At 51.9% G+C, this 20,093-nt stretch overlaps 1 protein-coding gene across 2 annotated transcripts; it reads right to left on the reverse strand.

Moving 5' to 3' along the window:
- Nucleotides 1–3,435: 3,435 nt before the first annotated feature.
- C1qtnf2 (C1q and TNF related 2) lies at nt 3,436–11,369 on the reverse strand. Of its 2 annotated transcripts, XM_069994036.1 has the most exons (4): nt 11,295–11,369; nt 6,959–7,060; nt 4,561–4,813; nt 3,436–4,137 (listed from the first exon to the last, which is right to left on the reverse strand). In XM_069994036.1, the coding sequence occupies exons 3-4, from the start codon at nt 4,802–4,804 to the stop codon at nt 3,524–3,526; spliced, it is 858 nt and encodes a 285-aa protein (XP_069850137.1). In that variant the 5' UTR covers nt 4,805–4,813; nt 6,959–7,060; nt 11,295–11,369; the 3' UTR covers nt 3,436–3,523. The 2 variants fall into 2 exon arrangements, with proteins under 2 accessions (XP_069850137.1, XP_069850138.1); XM_069994037.1 differs by lacking the exon at nt 6,959–7,060 and having other exon boundaries at nt 11,295–11,363.
- Between the last annotated feature and the right edge of the window lie 8,724 nt (nt 11,370–20,093).

Genomic DNA, 20,093 nt, shown 5'->3' on the forward strand with positions numbered 1-20,093 from the left:
AAGTGGGCTCCACACAGCCCTCTCCTTGGGGGCCCCAGATAGGTTGCAGTTAGGGTTGATGTGTGGAGAGCAAACAAAATGCCAAGAACTCCCCAGACCAGCACAGTAGAGGGAGTTGATAAAAGGAGCCACTAACTTCAAAGCTGCCAGAACTCCAACCTGACAACGAGCAGGAAAGCATGATGGAGGCTGGACGGTCAAAACGACCAGCCCAGCCTGCCCAGCCTGCCCGGGGCTGCATGCCAGTAAAAAGGTGCTGTGTTCCTTGAGCTTTCATCCTGATCACCTGTCCAAACCCATTGTGAACCAAGTGCCTCATCCAGTAATCCTAGCTACTCAGGAAGATGAGATCTGAGGATGGTGGTTCAAAGCCAGCCCTGCCAGGGCTGACACTCTTTTTTTTTTTTTTTTTTTAATCTCAGATAACCACCAAAAAGCCACAAGTGTTGCACACAGTCGCTCAAGTGGTAGAGTGCAAAAAAAAAACAAACCCTGAGGCCCTGAGTTCAAGCCCCAGGACCAGCGTCTACACACACACACACACACACACACACACACACACAGCCGCACAGATTGGGGATGAGCAATGGTTGTCTTTTCCACCCTGTGGAGAATCTCCTTCGAGGGTCACCCCTAACCCCTAAAGAACAGCCCACAGATGTCTCCATCAGGAATGGATGTTCCTTAGATGGCCTGGATCCCAGGTTCTCTTCCTAGCTCTGCTTTGGAGGTAAAAACATAATTAACCAGTTTGTACAGCATCCTGACCTGAGCTTTATAGTTGGGGAAACCGAGGCTCCCAGCTGTTAAAGGACGTGGCCCAAACCACACAAGGAAATCAAGGAACTGGAAGACACAACGGGACCAGAACCCCGATTTCTTGTTCCCAGTTCCCCAGTCTATCTCTGCTTACAATCCATGTGGTTAGCTAATGGGAGGCTCTGTGTTCGAATTCCTTTCTTTCTTTTTCCTAGCACACGATCATGGCTGCCTAAGCCCATAGGCCTCTGTCTGTCTGCCTCCCTCCCTCCCTCCTCTCCAGCCTTCCCTGGTGTCTCCGTCTGTGGTAGATGTTCTCCCCCTGGTGGTGAAGGTGAAGATGACAGGACAGGCAGGATGCTCCAGTATCACCACCAATACACACCTCGCCTTAATTCCAGCCTGTGGGATCCTGCCTGCTTGGCTTTTACATTCTGCACATCGCGGCAGTTTTCTTGAACCTGCCCTTGGCTGAGGCTCTCCATGACCTTCTCCCTCTTTCCCTTTCTCTCCTCTGTGGTGTCCAGGCCTCTGTAGCAGCAGCTTGGTTTTCCCAAGGCTTCCTCTCCCAGTCCTCAGCACAATTCCTCATCCTGGATCAAGAATCAGCTTGAGGGCTGGGAGGTAGCTCAGTGGTAGAGAGCTTGCCTAGCATGCATGAAGCCCTGGGTTCAATTCCTCAGTACCATATTCACAGAAAAAACCAGAAGTGGTTCTGTGGCTTAAAGTGGTAGCACCCTAGCCTTGAGTAAAAGCTCAGGGACAACGCCCAGGCCCTGAGTTCAAGCCCCAGGACTGGCCAAAAAAAAAAAAAAAAAAAGAATCCTCTTGAAAATCAGTCTCTTCCTGTACAGACGGGTCCCCAACGTACCATGATTTGACTTTTTGTTGTTGTTGTTGTCTGTCATAGGGCTTGAACTCGGTCTGGGCACTGTCCCTCAGCTCTTCAGCTGAAAGTGAACACTCTACCACTTAAACCACAGCACCATTTCCGGTTTTCTGGTGGTTTATTGGAGATGAGTCTCATGGACTTTCCTGCCGGGGCTGGCTTTGAACTGTGATCCTCAGGTCTCAGCTTCCTGCAAGCTAGGATTACAGGCGTGAGCCACTCAGCTGATTTTTTTTTAATATAACTGCTGTGTAAATTCAGGAACATCTGCACTGCCTTATATGTTTTGTATTTGTTTTGGCAGTGCTGATGTTTGAACTCCAGGTCTTGTCTGCTAAGTAGACACTGCACCACCTGAGCCACGCATACCCCTTAGCCCTTTTGATGTTAGATTTGTTTTGTTTTGTTGCTAGTCCTGGGGCTTGAGCTCAGGACCTGGGCACTGCCCTTAAGCCTCTTTTGCTCAAGCTTAGCACTCTACCACTTGAGCCACAGCACCACTTCTGGCTTTTTCTGTATATGTGGTACTGGGGAATCGAACCCAGGGTTTTATGCATGCTAGGCAAGCATTCTAAGCCACATTCTCATCCTAATATTAGTTTTTGTTTTTTTTTTTTAGATAGATGAGTCTTGCACTTTTTGCCTGAACTGGTCTCAGACCATTATCCTGTGTCTACCTGTGTAACTGGGATTCTGGACCTGTACCACTATACTCTGCTCATGTGTTGAGACAGAGTCTCTTGCTACTTTGTTGCCTGGGCTAGCTTTGAACCACCATCCTCTTCCTACTAAGTGGCTGGAATTACAGGTGTATGCCACCATGCCTAGGTTAGTTTATTTATTTATTTATTTATTTATTTTGGGTCAGGTCGTGGGGCCTGAACTCTGGGCCTGGGCGCTGTCCCTCAGCTCTTCAGCTCAAGGCTAGCGCTCTACCACTTGAGCCACAGCGCCACTTCCGGCTTTTTTTCGTTTTGCTTATGTGGTGCTGAGGAATCGAACCCAGGGCCTCATGCATGCAAGGCAAGCACTCTACCACTGAGCCACCTCCCCAGCCCCGGTTAGTTTATTTTTTATGTTTATTTTATTTGTATGTTGGTCATGGGGCTTGAACTCTGGGCCTGGGTGCTTTCCCTCAGCTCTTCAGCCAGAAGCCACCGGTGCCTGGCTTATTTTTTTTTATCTACGTGGAGGTTCTAACATGTGTATATAGGTAAAGAATTTATAAGCTGTTCACTTAAAATTTGGAGTCTCTCATGTAAGTCAACCTAGAAAAGGTCAACTCTAGCGGGTGCCAATGCCTCACACCTGTAATCCTAGCTACTAAGGAGGCTGAGATCTGAAGATCACGGTTCAAAGCCAGCCTGGGCAGACAAATCCAAGAGACTCTTATCTCCAATGAACCAACAAAAAGCCAGAAGTGGAGCAGTAGGCCATGCAAGAGCAGGAGTTCCTGAGTTCAGATCCCAGGATGAGCACCTACAACATTTAAAAGAAAAAAGCAATTTCAAAATCAGTAAATAGCTTGGCACCGGTGGCTCACACCTGTCATCCTAGCTACTTAGGAGGCTGAAATCTGAGGACTGAGGTTCAAAGCCAGCCCGGGCAGGAAAATCCAGGAGACTCTTCCTCTCCAATTAACCTACCAAAAAGCAGGATGTCGAGTCTTGACTCAAAGGGAGCCAGTCCTGTGATGCACCAAAGCTCAGGAACAAGCACCCAGGCCCTGAGTTCAAGCCCCGCGACGGACGTGATAAAAATAAATAAAATTCACAAAGGAACCGATGAATCGGAAAGAAAAAAAAAAATAAAGCTTGGATTTAATAAGAGAAAAATCAAAGAGGGGGCTCGGGTCTGGAGAAGGGTGGGGCCCCCCTAGACCTCATTGGGGCCACCTTGGTCGGCGTAGATGAGGAAACCGGTGAAGAGGCTGTCCGTCCAGTAAGGGTCGTAGAAGAGGCCGTTTTGCTCCGAGTAGAAGATCTGGAGCCAGACCTCATCGTCCTGTTTCAGGGCCAGGATGGTGGAGCCCGAAGCGATGTCATGGTTGCCGGTGTTGGCGTCGAAGGTCCGGATGCGGTACTGGCCGTTGTGCACGAGGCCGATGGCCAGGTGCTTGTTGGCCAGCGTGATGTCGTAGGTGAAGTAGTAGACGCCCGGCACTCCGCACACAAACTTGCCGCTGGATGCGTTGTAGTGGCCGCCCTCGTTCATGAGGATCTTGTCGAACTTGATGGGCAGCCGCTCGCGGGGGTAGCTCTTAGTCACAGCCACCGAGAAGGCCGACTTGGCCCGGCCACTCCCGCAGCTGCAGGGGCCTGGCAGGCCCGGCTCCCCCTTCCTGCCTTTAGGTCCCTTCTTGCCTGGTGTCCCGTGCTTCCCGGGGGCCCCAGGGAGCCCCTTGGGGCCCCTGGGACCAGCCCGGCCAATGGCCCCGGCTTTGCCCTTTGGCCCTTGCTTTCCCCGGTTCCCTGTGCGGCCTGGTGGGCCTGAAAGACAACAGTTGGTATTAGGAAAGGTTTTGGTTCTGTCGGTCGTGGGGCTTGAACTCCGGGCCTGGGTGCTGTCTCTGAGCTCTTGTGCTCAAGGCTAGCCCTCTACCACTTGGAGCCACAGTGCCGCTTCCAGTTTCCCTGTGGTTCATGGGAGAGGAGTCTCAGTGACTTTCCTGCCTGGGCTGGCCTCGAATGGCCATCCTCAAACCTCAGCCTCCTGAGTAGCTAGGATGACAGGCGTGAGCCACCAATGTCTGGCTAGGGAAAGTCCTCATGCCCCCCAAAGGGTTGCTTATTTCTTTTATGGACCAAGACTGGGACTCGAACTCAGTACCTGAAGCTCTGCCTGCACGGCCACGCCTCTTGCGAGAAGCCGGTGACCCCACGTGGAAACAGGAAACACAGTTCGGGTCTTACCTTCCTCTCCACTGTCCCCTCGGTCGCCGTCTTGTCCGTCCTGACCATCTTTACCAGGAAAGCCCATTCTTCCCACCGTTCCAGATGGCCCCGGGACTCCTGGGGGGCCGGGGGGACCCTGGGGGCCAGGCAGACTGCAGACGAGTTGAGGGGCGCCCTTCTGGAAGTCTCTGTGGGCGAAGGGGCCTAGCAGCGGGTCGGCCGCACAGGGGAGGGCGCAGGCTAGAAGCACCCAGGGGATCATGGCCGTGGCCTGGGGGAGAAGAGACAGCAAGAAGGGGTGGGGGGGGAGGGGAAGTGGTGGCGCTGTGGCTCAAGTGGTAGAGCACTCGCCTTGGGCTAAAGAGCTGAGGGACAGTGCCTGGGCCTTGAGTTCAAGCCCCAGGACCAGCACACACACACACACACACACACACACACACACACACACACTCTCTCTCTCTCTTAAGGCCAGCGCTCTACCACTTGAGCCACACCTCCACTGCCCACTTTTTTGCAGATTTATTAGAGATAAGAGTCTCGGGGACTTTCTTGTCCAGACTGGCTTTGAACCTCAGTCCTCAGATCTCAGACCTCAGTCTCTAGGATTAGAGGCATGAGCCACAGGTGCCTGGCTCCTTTTCCTTTTTTTTTTTTTCTAGAAGAAACTGAGAGAGGCTAATTTGCTGGTGTTTGCACAGCTAGCGGGCGGCAGGAATGAGGTCTGAATTTGGGCTTGGCCCTTCCCATGCTCCAATGCTTTCCATTCTGTCAGCATTCTTAGTTGTTGTTGTTTTTTTTTTTTTTTCTTTCCTCCTAACTTCCCAGATTACAGAAGAGACCCGGATGTCTCTGCCAAAGCCACACACAGCCATCGCGAAATTCCTTGGGTGGTTTGTATTTTTATTGTGCCATTTTCCACATACACACACACACACACACACACACACACACACACATGCACACCCCCTTTGGAGTGTGCGTGGTAGCATGCCTAGGGACTAAGCCCAGAGATTGGGGTGTATAAAACAACACCCCCCATGCCATCCTCGCTTGCTGTCTGAGCCCCATCAGCCCCTCATTCTCAAGACCCTCTAAATAGTAGCTGCTGGCAGCTGTCAGGCAATGCTGGAGTTTACAAGACCCTAAGTGACCTGGTCCCAGTTACTGTCTGGCTAAAGCCTCGCCCTCCCCTCCCTCCCCCCCTCCCAGCTGGCCACCAGGGCCTCTTTAGGGCCCTCTCCCAGCCCCCCCTCCCCCCTGCCTGTAACCTCTCAGTTCCACCCTGCTGGCTCTGTGTCCTGTTGTATTTGGGCTTAAATGTCATTTCTTCCACGCTGGCCTCTGGACCCCAGCTCTCTTCTCTTTCCTGGCCCTCACAACAACTGGCTGTTATGTAGTTGATTTGGTTGCCTGTCCCAGACATCTCCCTGTTAAAATGTAAGTCCTGGGCTGGGAAGGTGGCTCAGTGGTAGAGCGCTTGCCTTGCATGCATGAGGCCCTGGGATGGATTCCTCAGCACCACATAAGCAGAAAACAAAAAGCCTCAAGTGGTAGAGCGCTAGCCTTGAGCGGAAGAGCTGAGGGACAGCGCCCAGGCCCAGAGTTCAGGCCCCACGACCGGACCCAAAATAAAATAAAATAAAATGTAAGTCCCCTGAGCACAGGACACAACTGGTATCACGTTTCTTCACACACTGACTAGTTAAGAAATGTCGGTGGGCCAGCACGGGTGGCTCACGCCTGTAATCCTGGCTACTCAGGAGGCTGATTGCTGAGGATCGTGGTTCAAAGCCAGCCCCAGCAGGAAAGTCCATGGGACTCTTTTATCTCCGATGAACTACTCAGAAAAAGGCAGAAGTGGAGCTGTGGCTCAGTGGGTAGAGCACTAGCCTTGAGCAAAAAGAAGCCAGGACTGGCATCAAAAAGAGGAGGAGGAGGAGGAAGAGGAGGAGGAGGAGGAGGAGGAGGAGGAGGAGGAGGAGGAGGAGGAGGAGGAGGAGGAGGAGGAGGAATGTCTGCTTTATTAATATGGCTCATTCCCTGAGACTTGATTCATACTTCATTAACTGAGACTCAGACTTGGCCCTTAAAGTGCACAGTGGTGGCTGGGCACAGTACCTTGAGCCTGTAATCCCAGCTATGAAGAATGATGGAGGAAGTTCAAGGCTAGCCAGCCTGGGCAGCAAGTTAGTGAGAGCGGATCTCACGAGTCAGATTGTTGGCACACTACTGTAATCTCAGGAGGTATGGTAGGAGGATTGTGATCTCACCCTGGTTTTGGGCAAACAGTAAGACCCTAGATGAAAAGTAACAGAAACAGAAAGGGCTGGGGGTTGGGGTGCATGACTCAAATGGTAGCCCGGTGTGTGTGTGTGTGTGTGTGTGTGTGTGTGTGTGTGTGTGTGTGTGTGTGTACCAGAAGTCAGGTCCTTCTGCTCTCTCTTGGCTCTTCTGCTCAAGGCTGGCACTCTACCACTTGAGCCACAGCTCCACTTCCAGGAAGGCTGATTAAGTCTTCCTGTTAAAGGGGAAAAGAAAGTTTGTCAGAAAGTAGCTCAGTGGTAGAGTGCTCGCCTAGCATGCATGAAGCCCTGAGTTCGATTCCTCAGTGCACATACACAGGAAAAAAAAAAAAAAGCCAGAAGTGGTATTGTGGCTTGAGTGGTTGCGCAAAAGAAGCTCAGGGACAGTGCCCCAGGCCCTGAGTTCAAGCCCCAGGACTGGCAAAAAAAAAAAAAAAAGAGAGAGAGAGAAGAATGTCAGTTCACCCTCAGAAATAGATTCATGATGTGTTAAATTTGGATGCATTCTGGAGTCTGGTTTTAATTTCACGGGTCCTGAACTCCTATCTTGCAGGAAAGTAGCTAGTGATTCAATCCATGTGTTCTAGGCCAGCCCCAGGAGCTCGCGGTCTGGCCCCCAGGACACGGGCTCCTGCTTGAATCTGTGACTCTCACAGATTCTTCTAGAATGTGGTCTGTCAGTACAAATTCCAGGAACACTGCCAGAAGCAAGACTGCAAGATGCAGGTGTGGAACCACTCAACGATATAAATTATGCTCAAATAATTAGAGCAGCTCTTATTAGGGGTTAAGAGCCATGAAAAAGTTGGAGGCTGGTGGCTCACACCTGTGACCCTAGCTACTTAGGAGGCTGAGATCTGGAGGATGGCAATTCAAGGCCAGCTCAGGCAGAAAGACTTCCCATCTCCAAAGTAGTAGTAAGCAAAACGCTGGGCTGGAGGTGTGGCTCAAGTGGTAGAGCACCATGGGAGCAGGCAAGCAGAGTGCATTCAAGGCTCTGGGATTGAAACGGGCAGGAATGGAAGGATTTGGATTCCATAGGCGGCTGGCAAAGCCGTCCTTGACTTCTGAGAACTCGATGAGGTGGCTTGGCTTTGTTAGCCTCCAATTTGCCAAGTCTAGTTTCATAACTTAGTGGTCATGGAGCCGTGGAAATGGCACCTCTTCTCACCCGGACCTCCATCTCTTCGCCTGTGCAGTGGGGACCCGGACCCCCTATGCCCTGTCTGCCTTCCAGACTGTTCTGGAGATTCCCACAAGAGTCAGACCAGGGGGCTGGGAAGGTGGCTCAGTGGCAGAGCGCTTGCCTTGCATGCCTAAGGCCCTGGGTTCAATTCCTCAGCACCACATAAGCAAAAAGAAAAATACCGGAAGTGGTGCTGTGACTCAAGTGGTAGAGGGCTAGCCTTGAGCTGAAGAGCTGAGGGATAGCGCCCAGGCCCAGAGATCAGGCCCCACTACCGGACCAAAAAAAAAAAAAAAAAAAAAAAAAAAAAAAAAGAGTCAGACCAGGTGAAAACAAAACCATCTACCGACTAAGTTAAAGCCTTTAAAACACATGTGTGATTGCTGAGAAAAGCCCAGCTCCATTCCTCTGCGGGAGGGGGGAGGAGGAGGGGGGAGGAGGGGGGAAGGGGAGAGGGTGAGGGTGGGGTAAGTTTGCTCCAAGTATATCACATGCAAGTGTAGAAAAATCACGGCCGAGACTCCTGTGCATAATTCATAAATGCGAGTAAATGCATATTATTTTTAAGTGATTTGACATTGCAGGGCAGTTGAATGAAAGGCTAGGAGTACTTAACCCCTGGAGTGTTTGAGGGGGACACCCACGGTGACTCAGAGGGGCGCTCCTCTCCCACAGGGGAGGGGAGGGAGGGGAGGGGGAGGGGAGCGGGCCGGCCTGCGCGGCTCTCTGGGACCCTCGGTAATGGCGGCGTACTCCAGTTCCAGGAAACAAATTGGAAGCAGGAGGCTCCAGTTTCTCACAAGAGCCATCTGGCTGCAACGTGAGACCCCCCCTCTTCCTGGGTTCTCAGACCAGCCCCCCCTTTGCCGCCCCCCGGCCAGTACAAATGCAGACGGTCACAGATGCAGAGAGACCCACTTCGAGGAGATCCCAGATCATTTCTTTCTTTCTTTCTCTCCCTGCGTTTCTGGCTCAGCGACCAAAAGGAGGTTCGAGGACCAAGTATGACCTCATGAGCTCTCAGAGGAAGCCAGCCTCTTGCTGGGTTTGCCCCGGAAAGTATTCCCCAAATCACTCAGGAATTCATTCGCGTGGAAGTCCTGTGTTCTCACATCTACACCCCAAATCCTGCTGTGTGGGCAAAGTCAGGCCGTGTGTGTGTGTGTGTGTGTGTGTGTGTGTGTGTGTGTGTGTGTGTGTGTGTGTGTGTGTGTGTGTGTGTGTGTGTGTGTGTGTGTGTGTGTGTGTGTGTGGCCCCACCCGTCTCAGCTGTCTCAGATCTAGCTGCTTCTCCAGAAAACCTGGGAAGGATGGTGGGGAGCAGAGGGGAGGTTTGGGGGTACCCAACCCCCAGGGGCATCTCCCGAGGGAGCAGGGCAGTCCCACAGGAAGGAGATATAAGCTGCATATGTCACGTTAAGAGGACCCACTGCCACATTCAAAAGAAAGAAGAAAGAAAAAGGAATGCAGGGTGGGGGGTGGGGGGTGGGAAGGTGGCTCAGTGGTAGAGTGCTTGCCTAGCATGCATGAAGCCCTGGGTTCCATTCCTCAGCACCACATACACAGAAAAAGCTGGAAGTGGCGCTGTGGCTCAAGTGGTAGAGTGCTAGCCTTGAGCAAAAGAAGCTCCGGGGACAGTGCCCAGGCCCTGAGTTTAAGCCCCAGGACCGGCAAAAAAGAAAAAAGAACTCAGGTAACTTTATTATTATAAATTATTATTTTTGTCGGTTGTGGGGCTTGAACTCTGGGCCTGGACACTGTCCCTCAGCTCTTCAGCTCAAGGCTCTGCCATAGCACCAATTCTGGTTTTCAGATGGATAATCCAAGATAAGAGTTTCACAGACTTTCCTGCCTGGGCTGGCTTTGAACCATGATCCTCTGATCTCTTGTCTCCTTGAGTAGCTAGGATTACAGGCGTGAGCCACCTGCATCCAGATTATTATTATTATTATTACTTATGCCAATCTTGGGGCTTGAACTCAGGGCCTTGTGCTCTTGCTTGACTGTTTTTGCTCAAGGTTGGTGCTCTACCACTTGAGCCACAGCTGTACTTGTGGCTTTTTTGCTGGTTAGTTGGAGAGAAGACTTTCACCGACTTTCTTGCCAGGGCTGGCTGGGATTACAGGAGTGAGCCACCCCTGCCCGGCTTCTTCCAATACATGGCAATTTTCACTTAGGTGACTTTGAGCTGTGATTGCTCTAGGTGCTCCTGGAAGAGATCTGGGAGGCTGGACTCCCATCATGCCCTGCTCCTTCTGTCCTGGGGGGAGGATGAGGTGCACCCTGACCCTACCCGTGACCCATCTGGGTGAGCCCATGAGCTATATCCGAGGTGGATTGTGGCTTATTATCATGATGCCCTTGGAACCAATGATGAGCTTGGAATGGAGTTCTGACTGGTGGGGCGGGGCTGGGGGGGCTGCTAGGAGCTGCTAGTTGAAAGCAGAGTCATGGATGGGATTACCAGAGGACAGTGTCCTCCTGGGTAAATGGGTCAGCAGCAAGAGGGATGTGAGGGACAGGCCCTGGATAGAATCCACTGGACATGAGCTTCGTTGGCATCACCTTGCCAGTGCTGCTGACTCAGGAAACCAGAAACACTCTTGACTTTGCTTGGATTATCATCTGTAAAATGAATCCATTTAAAGAAAGAGACCAGTGGGGCGCCCGTGGCTCACCCCTATAATCCTACCCCTATACACCTAGTCACTCAGGCGGCTGAGATCTGAGGATCAAGGTTCAAATCCAGCCGGCTCAGGAACATCTGAGAGACTCTTATCTCCAATAAACCACCAAATAAAACTGGAAGAGGCGCTGGAAAGAAGGATGGGAGAACCGGGTGCCAGTGACTCTCGCCTGTAATCCTAGCTGCTCAGGAGGCTGAGATCTGAGGATCAAGGTTCAAAGCCAGCCCGGGCAGGAAAGTCTGTGAGACTGTCATCTCCAGTGACAAAGCTGGAAGTGGTGCTGGGGCTTAAGTGATAGAGCTCCAGCCTTGGGCAAAAAAAAAAAAAAAAGCTCAGGGACAACACCCAGGCCCTGAGTTCAAGCCCCAGGACCACCAACACACACACACACACACACACACACACACACACACACACACACACACACACACACACACACACACACACACACACACACACACACAGAAAAGAGCCAGGAATGAGGGGAAGAAGAGTGGCCAGCCCGAGGGGGGCGGGGGGCCCAGATCCTCCAGCCCCAGGGACCCCTCTCCTCCCAGGTCTGCTGTAGTCACTCACCCTCCGCCCCGCACGTCCAGGGCCGCGGGACCCAGATGTGGTCCGTGTTGCTTGTCCGGGCTGCAGCACCCCCCTGCCCCGCAGGGCCGAGCTCGGTCCTCCCTCCCTCCCTCCCATCAGGGGGCGGGGGCCGGTCACGTGGGCTGCCACCAGCTCCCTTCCTCTTCTGGGCGCCTGGGAGAAACTTCCAGCACGGGCAACAGCTGGGGTGTGTCTGCAGCTGTGCATAGAACTGGTTTGTGTATCTGGAGGCTTTGCACACCAGCGATCTGTGTGTGTGTGTGTGTGTGTGTGTGCAGGAATGCTTCTCCAGAGATCAGAGTGTGAAAGCAGAGAACAAGTCCCTGTGTGTGCCAGAAGGGAGTGTGCACTAGCGATGGTGAGTTGCAGGTGTGTATGTGGTGGTATGCAGGGTGCATGTGCAGGCGTACAAATGGCCGTTCATAAAAACACGTTTTGGTGCATGCATGCATGTGGACAGCCACGTGTTCACGCGACGTGCCGATTTTGCACACATGTGAACGTGTCCCTGTATCCCAGCCCTCATCTTCCTCCTCCATAGAGGGGGAAATTTCCTGGGCCTCTCATAATTCTCTAGCCCACCTCAGGTCCTGCTGTCAGGACAGGCAGAGTGGTCTGGCGTAGGAAGCAGGCAGCCGTGAGAAAGGCCCATCCATCATCAGAAGCTTGGTCTCTGCTTCTTCGTCCTCCTTCCTGTGTTCTCCGCCATTCGCTTCCAGTGTTCCCCGGGCTGCTCGAGCATCTGGCAAACAGCTGGCAGACACTACAGCAGCCGGGATTTAAGTGCAGGGAGGTCCTCCGTGAACCCTGATGCTGGTGCTGCTGCCCGGGGTAAGTCAGCTAACCTTAGCGATGGAGGGCACTGCATTTCCCAAGGAGTGGGGTGAACAACGGTCACCTCACCTGCATGGTCTGCCCCCCATTACTAACTTTATGTAAAGATTAGTGGGGGATGCAACTTGGTGGGCCCAATGTTCATCTGACAATAAATGAGCATCGATCGTGCGTGGGTCCTCCATCTAGGTAGTGGGGCAGACAGGGACGGCAGGCTGGGGGGCCTGGCATGGAGGAGCTGAGTTCAGCCAGGAGACACTGGGTGTTTGGGGACGTCCTGGGGGTGATGTTCCAGGAGAGGCTTGAGAGCAGCTGGGACTTGACTGGGTGCTGTAGGGAAGAGAGTAATCAGGATCTCAGATCACTCTGGAAACAGGTAGCTTTGGGGCCCAGGGGAAAGAGAGGGGAGGCTCCTCCAGTTCTTGCTGGCTACGGTGCCTTAGGCCCTGAGTTCAAGTCCCTGAGCAAAGGGCTCAGGAAAGTCTGTCTCCTAGGGGGAGGGGAGGGAAGGCGAGGGGAGAGGATGGGCATCCGTGGCTCACGCCTAGCAACTCAGGAGGCTGAGATCGGAGGATCATGGTTCAAAGGCAGCTGGGGAAGGAAAGTCTGTGAGACTCTTTTCTCCAATGAACCACCAGAAAACCAGAAGTGGTGGCTCAAGTGCTCGCCTTTGAGCTGAAGAGCTCAGGGACAGCGCCCAGGCCCAGAGTTCAAGCCCCACGACCGACCAGAAAAAAATATATATATAAATAGATTTTTAAAAATGTTAGCTGAATGTGCGGGGGGAGGCAGATGCTTTGGGACCTTCGGAGGAGTTTGGCACTCAGCTGCTCTGGATCCTGGCTGTCCTAGGGACCATGTCCGGGACCTTCTGGTAGTGGTATGGCTTCAGAGGGGCTTAGAATGGCTCCCCTCCCCTTCTTGGTGTTCTATTCACGACGCTATCACATTTGCTGTGCAGCATGCGTGCGGGACCAGGAGAGAAACTTCCGGCGGAACACAAATGACTGTGTGAGGCAAAAGGCCTAAGTGCACTGGAGAGGAAGCGTGTCAGCACGGGGAAGGCCCCCTGCCTCTGTTCATTGCCTACCCAGTCCTGCCCAGCCGAAAACCAGAGGGAAATGAATGACCCTGTGCCACTGCCGGGAGCGGGACAGCCCTGTGGCCGGGTGGCTGTCCACAGGACATCTCAGCCTAGGTAGCTGCCTTAGACTTCGCAGGCGGGAAGGCTGGATGCCTGTCTCTTGGTCTCTTTACCGCTTGCCCTTTTGTTTTCAATTATAACATAGGGTTAGCCAGTACTTCCTGTGTATTTGTGCAAGACCAGAGCTCAATCTCTAGTTCACACGGTTTTGGCTTATGTGGGGAGGAGGGGAATGGCCGGGAGGAATCTCTTTTGCTGGTGTTGACCTGGAAGGGGATCTGTGGTGCATGCCTGCGTTCTAGCACTCAGGAGGCTGAGGCAGGAAGACCACGAGTTCTAGGCTATCTTAGACTTGTCTAGTGAGACCCTGTGTTGACAGGGTTGTTGGGAGACAGTGGTAAAGGTACACTTATAAATCATCCTCATGTGTGACTTTTTTTTGTGTGTGCCCATCGTGGGGCTTGAACTCAGGGCCTGGGATCTGTCCCTGAGCTCTTTTGCTCAAGGCTAGTACTCTACCACTTTGAGCCACAGCGCCACTTCTGGTTTTCTGGTGGTTAGTTGGAGATACGAGTCTCACGGAGCCGGGCACCAGTGGCTTACACCTGTAATCCTAGCTACTCAGGAGGCTGAGATCTGAGGATCATGGTTCAAAGCCAGCCCGGGCAGGAAAGTCTATGAGACTCTTATCTCCAATAAGTCACTAGAAAACCGGAAGTGGCACTGTGGCTCAAGTGGTAGAGTGCTTGCCTTGAGCTGAAGAGCTCAGGGACAGCGCCCAGGCCCAGAGTTCAAGCCCCATGACCTACCCCCCCCCCCCAAAAAAAAAGAGTCTTACAGACTTTCCTGCCCAGTCTGGCTTCAAAATATGATCCTCAGATCTCAGCCTCCTGAGTAGCTGACAGGTGTCATCTTAGCTGTAATGATGCCTGTCATCTTCGCTACCTGCTTCACTGTATGTCTTGGAAATGAGGTGAGTTTTAAAACTGTAGAAGAGTCTTTCTCAATACTCCTCTCTCCAAGAAAAATAAATAAATGGTATGCTGTGCGGCAGTTCTTGGAAATTCCTCCTCTGCTTTGATGGCTGGCTTGGCTCAGTGGGTGTGGCAGTGCATTTAGGGATATAGCAAGCTGCCTCTAATTATATTCTGGCCTTAAAAAATAACATTTAAAAATAGCCTGCTCCGTCTTCCATATTGGGGGTGAACCTACCCTTACTGACAGCTGTCCACAAGCCGTCACCGGCCCCAAGGCTGCACACAAGCACTGGGTAGAGCGGGGCTCTGGTCATGGGACCCAGACATCAGTCCCTCCCCTGCACCATCCAGAAGGCCTCAGGGAGCAGACGTGTTCCCGTGGAAAGAACAGGGCAGTTCTGGAAGGCTATCCTGGCCTACGGTTTCAGGAAAGTTACAGCCCAAAGATGGCTGGAGTTCCAGTACACATGAACTAAGACCAAAATAGCCACCGCTCTACTGCACAGGAAGTGACTTAGGAAAGCTTCCTTTGCTTCGCACATCAGGCTGGAAGGAGAGACTGGCAGGAGAGACGCCATGTTCAAACCCGATGCCAAAGTTCTTGAGGCCGCCTGCTCAGGGTGTGATTCAGAAGTGAATGCGTGGCTGAGATGTTCTCATGGTTTCTGCTTGGGAACATCACGGTTTGGAAAAGGACTCTCCTGCACGGTTGGTGGGAATATAAATCAGTATCACCCCTCTGGACAGCAGTCTAATGGTTCTTCCCTACAACTCAGACATACCACTTCCGGGCAAACCAGCATACTGCGTGAAGACACTTACACATCCATGTTCATTGCTGCACTGTTCACAATAGCCAAGTTATGGAAACAGATGCCCTGCAGTAGAGCAGTGGATCCTCTCCCAAAATGTGGTACCTATACACAGTGGAATTCTACACAGCCATTAGAAATGCATGGACTTAGAACCAGTCATGTTAAGTGAGGTAACTCAAGCTCACAGAGACAAATGACCAATTTTCTCTCATATGCAGAAGCTAGATCTAAAATATCCTGGGACCAGGTGCCAGTGGCTCATGCCTGTAATCCTAGCTACTCAGGAGGCTGAGATGTGAGGATTGTAATTCGAAGCCAGCCCAGGAAGAAAAGTCCCTTTGAGACTTATCTTCAATAAATACTAAGAAGAAGCTGGAAGTGGTCTGTGGCTCAAGTGCTAGACTGTTAGCCTTGAGCACAAAGAGGCTCAGGGACAGTACCCAGGCCCTGAGTTCAAGCCATAGGACCAGAAAAAAAATACTGAGACATGATATATTATACTAGGCGTTGGCATACAGTGAAACTAAAGGAGGATACCCTTAGGAGAGGAATACAAAGGTGCAATGCTTCTGTACCTTTGATCAGATGACATAAAATATATTTATCAAAATGACTTTCGGGAGCTGGGTGCTGGTGGCTCACGCCTGTCATCCTAGCTACTCAGGAGGCTGAGATCTGAGGAATGCCGTTCAAAGCCAGCCTGGGCAGGAAAATCCGTGAGACTCATCTCCAATAAACCACTAGGAAACCAGAAGTGGTGCTGTGGCTCAAGTGGTGGAGCGCTCACTTTGAGCTGAGGGACAGTGTCCAGGCCCAGAGTTCAAGACCCATGACTGACAAAAAAGAACTCCAGGAATTGGAGACAGTAGTTTTTTATTTTTTGCCTTGTTTGTTCATCAATCTGTCTTTGGGAGGGTTAGGTGGAGCACAGAAATGGTAGAGCAAAGGGTGGACAAATGCAGCAGTGCTACTCACTAAGCACTATGTGGAAAATGAACTATACAACTTGCGGGTAGGGCTGGGAGGGAAAAAACTGGGAGAGGGTGAGGAAAGGGCTAACACTGTCCAAAAAGAAATGTACTCACTACCTGAGTTATGTAACTGTAACTCCTCGGTACATCACCTTTATCATAACATTAATAATAAAAAAAATCCGTAACATGGCAGGGCACTGGTGGCTCATGCCTGTAATCCCAGCCACTCAGGAGGCTGAGATGTGAGGATCAAGGGCAGAAAAGTCCCTGTGAGACTCTTCTCTCCAATTCACCACCCAAATATCAGAAGTGGCGCTGTGGCTCAAGTGGTAGAGCACTGGCCTTGAGCAAAAGCAGCTCAGGGACAGCGCCCAGGCCCTGAGTTCAAGCCCCAGGACCGGCTTTAAAAAAGAAAAAATTACCCTAGGACACACAGAATCCATCTGCAGAATGGTTCTGAGTCTTAAGATGAATCAAAGAGCTGACATCACAAAGTGAAATGTTTCTGCTACCTTGTGAAACCTGCGTTTTTATATATACATCATCTACACACACACAGTATATAATATGTAATTTATTGCAGGAGTGGAAACACCCAACTGCAGCCTTCAGCCTCAACTTGAGGCCACGCCCACCGCAGCTGCCGGTAGCCACGCCCACCGGCGCCGGCGCAGACGGGGCGGGGTCGGGTCGCGGGTGGGAGCCGCCCGGATCCCCGGCGGTGGCCTGGGCTCTTCCGCAGCTCCAGTGCGGGCACTGCACCTCCCTCTCTCGGCTGGTGGAGACTGACCGGAGGGCGGAGACCCGCAGGGCCCACCGCAGTGCGGAAGCCGGACCGGGTCAGACCGAGCTGGGAGTGTGGGGCGGTTGCAGGGACGCTGCTCCGGAGAGGCCGTGGCTCCATCCGGGACCCGCGCGGCTTCCCTCCCAGAGACTACCACCCGGCACGCATGCGCTCTGGCCACCGCTCCGCCCCCCCGGGGGGGGGGTGCTATGCTAGAGGAGGGCGCATGCGCACTCCACTTTCCCTAGTTACTGATTGCATGACTTCTAATGCCAGAGGTTGAGTGTTAATATGTCAGGAGTGGCAGGGGCCGGGACGTTCACACAGCTCTCCCCCTCTCTCGGAGCGCTGGGATGAAATCTTATACTGTCAGACTTAGGTGCTAAAGTTCTGGTAATTTCTAATTTGCAGGTGGAGCCCACTGAGGAAAAAGAGGAAGCTCATGGCTCTCCAGGATGGACACTTGGAACCCCCAGGCGGATGGAGGGAGCCGACTGCAGGGGGTCCCCCATCCCATGAACCACAGCACGGGGTGCCCGGCCTAGGAATCCTTGGAGAAGACGCTAAACACTGCTGGCCACAGCCCTCAGTAGCCCGGGCAGGCCTGAAACCCACCATGGCCCCCACTTCGCTTCCAGAGTGCGGAGATGACAAATGTGCACCGCCATTCCTGGCTAACACGAGAAATTCTACAGGAAAATCCTGATACTAGAAAACTTGCTATTTATGGAAGCTGCAAAAGACCAGCAATCTACTATTTTCTGGCCAGAGAGTCAGGTCTTCATCCACTGGTACATGAACTTACTATTTTAGTGGCACTGGGGCTTGAACTCTGGCCCTTGCACTAGCCTGGGCAGACAACTGTACCATGTGAGCCACATCCTTAGCTGTTGGGTCTGTCCCACGAAAGACGGACGGGGCCCGAGGAAAGCTAAGTGTAAGTGCAGCGCAGGCCCGTTCCCCAGCCTCCCTCAGCCCGGGAGACAATCAGACACAGTGGGGAGCCAAATCCAGCAGGTAGAAAACTCGTTTATTAACAGAGAGCAGCCCTTTTTAAAGCCAAAAAGGGCGGGTGGCAGGGGAGGAAGAGGAACCAATCACTGTCAAGGTCACACCCTATCATGCACCTAAGCCTTCACGAGCTGGTTACTCACTGAACATAAGGTGAATTGGGCTCTGCCCACTCAACTCCCTCTCAGCGCCATCTTTGCTGCCCATGTGCTCTGCAGATTCCCCCTTTGTTTTAACAGGATTACATCGCTAAGAATAGCATTGGCCATGCAGGGGGTTCAAGGCAAATCTGGGGGTCGAGTTTCACCAGACAAGGATAGGGAGGGCCCTTGAGCCCATCCCAGTTACCTCACATCCCCACCTAGCACAGTAATATAAACATCAGTCCCACCAGTTAGAAATGTCTGAAGCAGTTCAATTAATTCCTGGGCATATATAAAAGTCAGTATCTCGTAAGGTTATCCTCTTCAGAACATGGGAGCAGCCTGGTGGGCCCCCACACTCAGGCCATTCTACTATAGTACAGAAAAACAAGGAAAATTGAAAACAAACTGCAGACATAGCAAAGCAATCCTGGGCACCTGGTATCTTTTAAGTAAACCAGTTCCTTGTACGTGCCTTTAAGCTAGCACAGGGGTCAAGATGACCTTTGAGCTTTACTGTCAGCTCCCAAGGGCTACCAACATCTCACATCTCCCCGTCTGTTTAAAGAAGCGAACCCGCCTGTCTTAGGTTGGGTGGATCGCCTTGTCTGCCTTACCCGTCATCGGGAACTTCTTCAGAGCAAAGCTGAAGGCCCTGTCTTAGGTTGGTCAGACTGACACCCCCTCTTACCCGTCTCTGGCTGCGATTCCTCTGGGGGGTGGGGGGGTGGGATTCATTTCCTTGGAGCTTGATCTTATGTAACTGGCTGACTAAGCTCATAAGAGTTTTGCAGTGCACGTATAATGCAAGGAAGGCATAGAAAAACCATCAGCAAAAGCATTACCAGGCCAGGAAATGCCACTACTAGTCCTTTAACCTTAGTGAAGGATGGGATAGCAGTCTTTGCCACTTCAGAGTCCAGAGGTGGGGATTGTTCTAATCCAGCTATTTGCCTGTGGGGTTGGAAAAGATCTATACTGGAAGCATAACAAAAGGTGGTTGTTTAACAATAAGTATGGATTCAATGGCGCTATACAATTAGTAAAAGAACAATTAAAGCAGGTAACATTAAAAATAATTATTAACCAGTCCATGCGTAATGACATAGGGTGGTGATCAAAAATGTAGGTCAGGCCACCAGGTCGAAGGGACAGCTTCTTTTGTGGTGCTATTGATGATTTCTGCATTGCCAGCGCTGATCACTGCCCAGGTCACCCGTTGAGGTAGATGCAGATTCCATAGGGCCATTGCCAGGATTGGGAGAGTCAGGACAGCCAACAGCTGGAGTATCACCATCTGCAATTGTTAGAGAACACAAGAGCTTCTCAAGGGCTGGTTGCCCTTGGGGATGGTTAGTAATCTTTTTGGCTTTTCTCTTTTAAACACAAGCCTCGGCCATTTCCTTTCCTTGTTGGTTAGTTTATCCTTGGGCATCCTCCTATATAGAGGAGATGGGTAAAAACTTGAGGTTCCTGACAGGGATCAGAATGGGAGCAGACTCCCCTATGGGGAAAACGCATCCAAATCCCCTGCCCATAGTAACTAGGGGGTCAGGTCCTCTCCATTGTTGTGTCCTTCCACCTGACTTTCACTTGGGGCTTAGGGTTTAGTTGTCCCCAGTGCTTCTGAAATCTGGATTCAGTTGCCCCTTTTGAAAAATTTAAAGTGTTAGAAAAAAAATCTTTAACATCAATCACAACCAAGGTAGGCCAGGGCATATGCCTCTTAGGGGCGTTCCTACTAGCTCCATCCTTTCATTTAGGTCTTGGAGCAAACGCCAAGCCTCAGAGGCTTTTTGAATAACAAATACGGGTGTGTTCCAAGGACTTATGGAAGGGCTCACATGCCTGAGGTTTATCAGTTCCTCCACCTGAAGGTGGAGGGCCACAAGTTTAGGTTTGGTCAATGGCCACTGCTCCACCCAGATTGGGCTTCCCGGCTTCCACCTAATGGGAGGTACTGGGGGGGGGGGGACAGTGGCCTTTAGGATTGGGGGTGCACCTGAGTGGGTTCCCTATGTCCTTCTCTGTAATTATGAAAGTTAAAAAAATCCTTTTTCCTTAACTCCCTCTAGATCCTGTTTAAGCCTTTGTGC

This window comes from Dipodomys merriami, unplaced genomic scaffold (genome assembly GCF_024711535.1).
Source record: "Dipodomys merriami isolate MVZ:Mamm:240054 unplaced genomic scaffold, mDipMer1.0.p SCAF_44, whole genome shotgun sequence".
Taxonomy (NCBI): Eukaryota; Metazoa; Chordata; class Mammalia; order Rodentia; family Heteromyidae; genus Dipodomys; species Dipodomys merriami.